Below are 10,134 nucleotides of genomic sequence, written 5' to 3'. Positions count from 1 at the left end.
CTAACTAAGGTACAAGCATATGTGATTGGTTCCCAAATATGTGAGTGGCTCAAAGACTTCTTAAGTAATAGCACCCAGTATGTTGTCCTTGATGGTGAGTGTTCATCGGAGGTGAGGGTATCATCTGGAGTGCCCCAGGGAAGTGTGGTAGGTCCGCTGTTGTTTTCTGTCTACATAAATGATCTTTTGGATAGGGTGGATAGCAATGTGCAGCAATTTGCTGATGATGCTGTGGTGTACAGGAAGGTGTCGTCCTTGAGTGACTGTAGGAGGATACAAGATGACTTGGACAGGATTTGTGATTGGTGTAAAGAATGGCAGCTAACTCTAAATATAGATAAATGTAAATTAATGCAGATAAATGGGAAAAATAATCCCGTAATATTTGAATACTCCATTAATAGTGTAGCGCTTGACACAGTCACGTCGATTAAATATTTGGGCGTAAGATTGCAGAGCAATATGAAGTGGGACAAGCATGTAATGACAGTTGTGGGGAAGGCGGATAGTCGTCTTCGGTTCATTGGTAGAATTTTGGGAAGATGTGGTTCATCTGTAAAGGTGACCGCTTATAAAACACTAATACGACCTATTCTTGAGTACTGCTCGAGCGTTTGGGATCCCTATCAGGTCGGGTTGAGGGAGGACACAGAAGCAATTCAGAGGTGGGCTGTTAGATTTGTTACTGGTAGGTTTGATCATCACGCGAGTGTTACGGAAATGCTTCACAAACTTGGGTGGGAGAGCCTGGAGGAAAGGAGGCATTCTTTTCGTGAATTGCTACTGAGGAAACTTAGAGAACCAGCATTTGAGGCTGACTGCAGTATAATTTTACTGTCGCCAACTTATATTTCGCAGAAAGACCACCAAGATAAGAGAGATTAGGGCTCGTACAGAGGCATATAGGCATTCATTTTTCCCTCATTCTGTTTGGGAGTGGAACAGGGAGAGAAGATGCTAGTTCTGGTATGAGGTACCGTCCGCCACGCACCGTATGGTGCATTGTGGAGTATGTATGTAGATGTAGATGGTTGCACACTAACAACACTCCCTGGCTCCCCCTCTTCCAATGCAGTCTGACAATTACAAAGTTATTTTATTCAAGAGAATCAGAAGTAGCTCTCAGATTATGTCCAACATATGGGAAATAAATAATGTGATAAAATAATTATTAATAACATGAGACAAACAAACTGTCCCAGAAATGTGGTGTATATGTACCTATAGGATGTCATATTATAACCATTCCACTGCTACTGCAGTGTGTGCGGTAGTGTTCATCTCCCACATATCCCCTCTCTCATCTCCGCTATTGACATATTTATCATTATCACACATCAGTACAATGGAATTAATGTAAAGAGCTAAACAGCACTTGGGTACTGCCCAATCTACAACATGCACGCACTTGCAGCTGCTAATTATTCTAAATTTTTTGTTGATTTCTGGTCTTTAATATTTTACCACATTTACATATTACATCTGAACACTTAGTAGTTACTAACTGTGCTACAATCTTTCTAATTTATACATGACCTTCGCCTTCAGCATTGCTGTAAGTGCTTGGTAAGTATACATTTGCACAATGATCAGAATCTACACTGCAGTTATCTGGATGAGCCACTTGACATTCTGTAGGAAGGCAGGAATGGACCACCTGCAGGAAGAACATACCTAATGCAGTGCTCTTAAAATGAAATTTGAAGTTCATAATTGCACTCTATCTAGATTTAGGTTTTCCATTAGTTCTATGAACCAATACAACAAATTTCAAAACAGTTCCCTCTTCATGCTCATGGTCAACTTTCTTCTGTCTCCCCCCCCCCTCCTCCACCTCCCCCTCCTGCTGCTCCTACTCCTCCTCCCCTCATCCTACTCCTACTCCCCCTCCTCTTGCTCCTCCTCCTCAGTGTCGTCACTGCAGTCCACTTCCTTATATTCCTCCAGCTATTCCTCCTGCTCCTCCAGTGATTCCTCCTGCTCCTCCAAGAGAACTAATGATCCACTTGTAATGACATCATCATTGCATTAAAGCCAAACATTACTTCTAGAAATATTTATACTGAGGTACAGCAAAACCTCCTCACTTATTATTCTTTGATTTTTAAGCATTATGGTTTATTGCAAACTTCAGTTTTCCTAAAAAGTTATTAATCTTTCCATGTTTTTCTGTCCACTCAGTTATCTGGTGGTCCTGCAGTGATGAATGATCATTTTCTGAAAATACTGAAAGCAGCAACACTAACCATTCAGCTACTGAGGTGCACCAGTATGCTCTCATTCACTTGAATAACAAATAAAATACACATACTCCAATCCCATTCTTTTAATTCTGGAATGATCTTCACAGGGAAAATATTATGAGTTAGGATTTACCCCTTAGCTCTACTAGAGTGCATATCTCCAAGCAAGATATATCCTGTTTTGAAGCAAAAGACACACATTCCAGTACACTTGTTATATATGTGTTCAGTAGTTGGTGTTCTTGAGACTAGACATGGTTCATATTGCCACTGAACAGTAGTAAATTTTTGGGTTTCTCTTTTGCACATTATATCACTTTTACCAGTAGGTTTATTGTGGCCACTCTTCTCTTTCTGGTCCTTATTATCTTATTACATTTTAATTTCCTTCATTCCTTCTCCTACTATCAAATCAATGATTCAGACACTTCCAATTTGATTATTTTGTTACCATTGAGTACATTACTGAAGTGACATCATCAAGCAAACACACAGTTATGAGCTATATTCTTCTAATGGAGCCTCAGAATACAAGTATTAAAACATCACATAAGCACATACCCCTTAATCTGAAACATATGAAGAGGAAAATTTTTTTTCGTGTGCAACAAGCTTCAGAATACTCACAGAATAATTGTTATCTTCATCATCAGCAGCAACAAATCAAATACTCTGGTTTAAATGATCGTATGAAGTCAGTTGTGAAGACCCTAAAGTAAGACTTTGCCCATGTTCACAACTGAACCCTTCACCCTCTGCTAAACACAGTATCAACTACATAGGCTCAAAAGGTAGAATTAACAGGAAACAATTTTGAATGTGCAAATGTCTTTTACATCAGAGTTTCATTTTCCAACACAGAGAGAAACTATTGACAGAGAGTGAACATATCTGTTAACTCCTGAGAAGTGTTGAACCTACACGTCACTAGCTCTGACTACTGATGTGAGTGAAATACATGTGTCTGATAAATCAAAAGCATATATATCTTCCTAAAACCACCACTACTTTTTCTTTTAAGTGAATAACCACACCTAACAGTAATTATTATGCTCCAGATGTTGGGCACATAAGCAGGTTATGGAAAACAGCACCAAGCATTGGCACAAACAGAGCACATTTCAGTACCACGTAGTGGCAGATGAGATTTCTACACATCTCCCACTAAATAACCTACAGAGACCTCGAGATTCTGAACCATGCTATAACAAGGATGATCAGCAGAAACTTCAGTCCCCACAGTTGCAACACATAATGGATTTAAGAAATAAATTCACAAAAAAAGATAATCTTGTGAGATATAAGTCCAAGGAGCTGAAGTGGCTGACATACTATGACATGCATTTGCTATGGAATCAACAATGAAACCCTTTAAATTTGAGTTAAACTGCAGGATGTGATTCCTATGAATTAAAATACTGCAGTAATGTAGATCCCAAAGGAGACTTACATGCTTGTGTGTTACACATACTGAACACTGTTATAACAACAACTTCATTAACAATAATAAATGATCTATTTATATATATTTATGTATATATTATTACTATTTTCAATACCTTACTTCTTTCACTTGAGCATTTTATCCATTTCCAATTAAAATTAATTGCAACCAGATCCATACATAAAAAATGACAATGTAAGGGGAACGAAGAGAAAGAAAATCCAGTCTCTTTCCATAATGTCTACTCAGTTACATCACTGTATACCAGCTCTCTACAGTCACTTATTTTCACACCTTTTGCATTTTCCTGAAATCACTCCACAAAACATAACTCTCATCATTGAATAATGCACCCTAAAATACATTTTACCAAGTGATTCAACCAGCATCATTTTCTCGATTTGGAGAGGTCTGCTGCTTCACTCGGCAACCCGTTAGCAGCTGCTGACAGTGGTATATGTAAAGGGATGAGGAACTGATGACCTGATGGATGCTGACTTGATCCACCTGCAACATATATTTCAGAAATTACAAAAGTAAGATTTTATTCTTATAAGTCAGGGATTTTCAAGTGATCAATGGAAGTAAAAGTATAATCTAGAAGGGCCAATGCATACCAAGTGGTCGATGAAAACAATAACTAGCAGTTTGATCATCTGAGAAAAAAAGAGTGATATTTGATGGGTGAGTTCCCTAATGTCTAGCAGACTAAAATTTTTTTAAATTGTTTATCATGTAGAAATGGCAACATTTCTGTACCAGTTTTTTTGCATCTGTTGTCTTTTTATTTATTCAGTAATAATTTGCCCAAGGCTTTTCACCACAGTCAGGACTATAAATTAAAACCATCATCATTTAGCTGAAGGTATTCCTTAATATATTTTTACTAGCTAACAGTAGTTTCTACAGGAGGAGTAATTTCTCTGCCTTAATATTTTTGTGCTATTACACTATATAACATACTTAAGCTTTAGAGAGTATCGAAGGTGAGAAGCTTACACTTAAAAAACACACTATTTTAAAAAACAAAATTCTTGAATTTTTCATTTTTTGACCAGCAATATCTTTGTCGGAGGATGAGAGAAAAATCTGAAAATTACACATGGAATAGACCTTTATGATATCAATTTTCAGTATAAATTTCAACCTCTAGATTGAGTTGAAAGTTATGAAGACAATTTACAAATATGAGTCAAAAATACATTTTTTAACATTTGCAATATCTGGGCTAATGCAATGAAGTATATCAGTCGTATAATTTAAACATGTCTATGATTAACTATCATTTTTTTGAAAACTAGCCAACTAATTACATTATTTTGTTCTCAACTTATTTGTTTCTACATCATCATTCACTGAACATCTGATTTCTTCACTTACTTTGGGCATTATGTTAAAAGTTCACCCAGTTATGGTTGTAAATTCTAGGGGAGACAGCTTCTTCAGTACATTTTTAACTGGCAACCAAACTTCATCCTTCTCAACTTTTCTGAAGGAGGTACATGGTCCTGGTGGGTGGTAAAATGTAACATGCACATCTTGGTGTTGACAAGCAATATTATCAACTTTGGCAATCCACCACTGTTCATCATAAACACATGCCACTATGTCTTTATTTTGAAGTGTCAGTGGTACTAATTCAAAAGAGGTAAAGTTCACTATAAGTGGATGCAGATGTGATCTTACTCTTGAGCAAGTTGTGTGTCTGGGATATAAAACAATGAAAAGATCGGGGGGCTTTAATCTTGTGACGACTGGCATCTCTTTCCTTCAGAACATTGGTGTAACATTCTTATATATCCCCAAATTTTACAAAAACACAGGTAATTCCTTGTATCTATTCTTTAAAGAATTTAATGATTTCTTGAGGTGTCAAGGTCTCTTCCCCACAGATCCGCCACAGTGTAGCTTTTGTGACAGCTTGCTTTGTTGCATCTCCATGCCATCACACATGTTCTTCCCACGACATAACATGCAAACGTTCCATTCCACATCAAGTCCAAAATAATCTTGTAATATATATGATACAGTTCTATTTAGTTTGTTAATTGCAGCTGAAAAGCGTGCAGTGCTGTAGTGCTGCACTCAAGGTGGTCATTCATGACAAAAACTCTAGCTCTTTGGTTTATCTTGATCGTTATAATAGAACGCAATCAGATAAATTGTGGCCGGTTTCTTTGCCCACTGGTGCCATTGTACTTCGTCTTGAACAACAATGGAACTGTTTTCCGAAAATTTGAACTAAGCATTCATCAACTGCCAAGATTTGCTTTTCGTCTTACATAAATTTATCTTGAGCTTTCAAAATAAAATGATACATTTTCAGAATTTTTAGGTTAGCTACTAACACTTCACGAAACTATTCTCGTGATTTTATGACTGTCAGCATTTCCGTTCTGTCTTATGTCACCCATTGTTTGTATTCTGTATTGTCAGGCATCAAATCGCCTTCTTCCTATTCGTCAAACATGTCAATTTAAGCCTGCTTCCTACGACAACCTTGATATTATCCCATGATCATATAACGGTAACTGTCAATTAATGCATTCCAGAACTTCCAAAAGTCTTTATAGTTCACTCTAAGATAGCCCCGTCTATCACCAGCTTTACATTCTGGTGATACAAACAAACGCAAACGTTATAGGTGCGAGATGCCCCTGTAACAATACACTATTTTGGTCTCAAGTCGCAAAAATTCCGACCTTCCAATTTTAATGTCAGGATTTTCTTTTTTAATTCAGTGAACAGCACATTTAAATTGTACAATATTAACCTTTATTGTCTTTGAACCTTAGTATCATTTTGTTTCACAGTAACACGATCTTTTTTTGCCAGGTATCAAACACCTGTCATTGTCATCCTCATAAACCTTCGCGATCGTGGTATCATCTATCAAATTAGATGAATTTTTCTTTTATAATGAAGGAAAATTCCCTTTTATTTTACTGAATGCCAAAGGTTCTGACACATTAATCACTAACTTTTGCTCGACTCCAAGAATTTGTCAGTAAACTGATAATTTTATCCTTTTAATTTTAAACACAACATTTAGTTTTTAGCTTTTCTATCAAATCATAAAATCTGGTTGGTGAATTTTTAGAACATACACCTGGTTTAGTACAAATTTGTTTTTGAAATTAAACTCCCAAATTCTTTTCGACTGTAGCTGCCACTTTCTCATTTCTTGCATCCAAGGCAAAAGTATTTTTTCATCGTTTAGTTTTTTAATTTTACTAGCAGACAACACAGTTAATATTTCGAAAGCTGAATCTACTTTTTGATAGTTTCTGGTAAGTCATAAAATTCTATATCTGGCCTGTCACTACCCCATCTTTGTTATCTGTAAACATCGTACAACAACACTTTGTACACAACGAACTTCCTTGTGTTATATTGATGACGGCTTTTATTTTTAGAATAATGATCAACCGTTATTTCTCTCAGACCTTTTGTTATAGGCTTCTAATGTTTTTTGAAAGGGTCCTAGCACAGCTGGCCAAAAAGGTTACGAATTTTTTTCAGAGTATTTGCAAGTTTATTTAACCTCTGAGACAACTCTTACGTAAAACAACACTTTTTCTTCATCAGTGTAATTTCAATTAATGTAATGTATTTACGAAATGCTCGATACACTTTTATGGTAAGCTTCGTTAATATGAATACTAATAAAACAATGAGACCTCATTTTTCAACTCACACTTCAAGAGCTTATAGTTAACTCGGTGTGAGTGGACGGTAGTTGGTGGAAAGGAGAAGACGAGACACTGACTTTTACAGGTTTGTCTGTGAGCCAGTACAGACTTGCAGATGCTGTCTGCCAGCCTGCTGAAACTTTCAGCAGAATGTTGTCTCAGCAAATAATCATTAGTAACTTTAATCTGATGTATTTAAATTGTATAATTGATATACTTTTTCCATTAGCCTACACATCACAGATGTAAAAAACGTACGTTTGAATCATATTTATGATTTGTTTCATAACTTCCAATTGAATCTCAAACCTGAAATTTCTACTGAAGTTTGATATCACAAATATCTATTATGTGCGAAATTTTCAGACTTTTAAATAGTCCCCCAACAAAGATACTGCAGATCAAAAATTAGAAAATCCCAAAACTTCGTTTTTTTAAAAAAATCGTGTATTTTTTAAGTGGTAAGTTTAATCACCATTGATACTCTATAAAAAGTAATTATGCTATATAGTGTAACAGCGCAAAAGTATTAAGACAGAAATTATTCCTCCTGTGAAAAACTACTGTTCAAAAATTGAGGGTCTGTTTTTAATTTGAAACCAGTAACTTTGAGCTGTTAAAAATATAATAAGCAATACATTCAGCTAGGTGATGGTTTTAATTTGTAAGCTAGAGTGTGCTAAACTAAATGGTTTTTATTTGGAAGGCCTAGTACAACCCATTAACACATAATTAAAAAACTGCAGATGCTTGGGAAGAAGAAGGTTGCTGCCTGAAACAAAAATGACCGCCATCTCTAAATGATAAACAATAAAAAAATTTTAAAATACTGGACCACTTGACCTAAAAATGTTTTGAAATGATATACATTATCTAAAGATTTAAATTAAAGCACAAATAGTTAATTGATCGTTCAACAATTGAAGAAATGTTACATGTTAACTATGCTTTAAGAGAATGGTGTACCGCTCCAATTCCTGTACTCTGCTGTTAGTAACTGTAAACAAAAAGCCAGCCTCATTATTTGACAATGTAGCGTCAAACACAACTACTATAAATTAAGTAGCTGCAGTCAGTGTAACACAAAACTAGTGCATCAGTACTGATCTCTCTCTCTCTCTCTCTCTCTCTCTCTCTCTCTCTCTCTCTCTCTCTCTCTCTCTCTTTACATAAATATTCTGCACACACAGCAAGTAAAATAGTGCATACACATGGCAGCAGGCAGACAAGATGTAGCAAACCAACTTGTACCACACGACATGACAGTCACGAACTTCAATTTAATGGTATGTTGGTCCAGGTGCACTTTACCACAGTTTTATCATCTGCTAGGATAGATGGACAAGTCCCCATTTAAATTTGCTTTGGCCTTCTTGTAAATATATGAAATACAGTCAATATGCATACTATTCTAAATTTAATATACATTTATTTTTTAATCCAAGAATTTCAGCCATGTATCATCAATCCTTAAGTTATAACCATCGCCACTGTTACTAACAGAGGTGACTAAATAATCATATTAACCATTCTTTGGTTCCTCCGGCCAAACAGTGGTCATATTTATATTTACTCAATCCATTGTTTATTAACAAAGAAAAGTGCAAGTAACATGATTATTGACAACAGAAGGGCAGGCGGCTACGATAAAACTGTAACACATGACGATGATGATGATTACACATTTCACAGATCTCTCTACCTGTAACAAAAATTTACATTTTGGTCGTGGATATTTTGCAACAGAGCTCTCTCATTCAGAGCCGCACATTGTCTACTCGTTTATTTCCCTTTTGCTCTTGTGTTTTACTTTTTTTGTTCACACTAATTCAGTGTAAATTTTCGAAGTATTTGCAACACAAGTTCCTGCTCTCCATACAAGCTGTCACGCTCAAATTATTCTCGGAACGGAGAATTGGATGAAACCTGAAGCAGAAAGCTCCGTAATGTTTAGCAAGGCACGGAACGAATACTGAAACGACAGGTTAGATGCCGTACTGGGGGAGCGTTCATTGCAATCGACAAAAATAGTGTGTCTATCGAGGTCGAAACCGATTTTCTGGAGTTATCAGAAGGCAGTAACAGACCTGTATGAACTCAATTATTGCAGTTTTTACCGGCCAACTGATTCCGGCGTTACCATTTTAGAATCATTCAAAGTAAGTCTACGCTCAGTAGCATGGAAATATCCTGATCGTGCTATATCGGTTGGAGGCGACTGACGTACCGAGTGTAGATTAGACGTTGTAGGTGGTATGGACAGTGAAGTTGTTTTGAACACGTTTACCGAAAACGTGTGCTGAACAGGTAGCTCGACAGCACACACGTAATGGAAGTATTTTTGACCTTGCAACTACAAACAGTCCTGACCTTATCGACAGTGTCGGTATACAGACACGGGATAGCGATTTTGATATCACAGCGAGGATGGTTTACTCAAGTTACCAAACCCTCAAGAAGGTTAGAAAGAGTAGATACACAGTTGTTAGCATCCAGTTTAGACAATAAATGAACATCAGTTAGTTCTAATATGATGGACGTAGAAGCCTTACGAGCAAAGTTTAAACTGACTGTAAATCGCATCCTGGAAAAGTACGTGCCGAGTAAGTGGATTAAGGAGGGAAGAGACCCGCCGTCAAATAACAAATTCGGAAAATGTTGAGGAAGCAGAGACTGCTGTACTCTCGGTTCAAAAAAGAAGAGCGCGCAAATACGACAAGCAGAAGTTATACGTCTGTAAACAGATCGCCGGGTG

The 10,134-nt window shown here is 36.6% G+C and overlaps 1 protein-coding gene across 1 annotated transcript in view; it reads right to left on the bottom strand.

Moving 5' to 3' along the window:
- Positions 1 to 3,844: 3,844 nt before the first annotated feature.
- LOC124722780 overlaps positions 3,845 to 10,134 on the bottom strand; it is a 177,741-nt gene continuing 171,451 nt past the window's right edge. Inside the window, exon 5 of the mRNA XM_047247915.1 lies at positions 3,845 to 4,194. Coding sequence (XP_047103871.1) covers positions 4,076 to 4,194 — 119 coding nt within the window. The 3' untranslated portion in view covers positions 3,845 to 4,075. The remainder of the gene's footprint in view (positions 4,195 to 10,134) is intronic.

The sequence above is a fragment of the Schistocerca piceifrons genome, chromosome X, assembly GCF_021461385.2.
Source record: "Schistocerca piceifrons isolate TAMUIC-IGC-003096 chromosome X, iqSchPice1.1, whole genome shotgun sequence".
Lineage (NCBI taxonomy): Eukaryota > Metazoa > Arthropoda > Insecta > Orthoptera > Acrididae > Schistocerca > Schistocerca piceifrons.
Note: the sequence above shows the minus strand (reverse complement) of the source record. Positions and strands in the feature narration are given on the sequence as shown.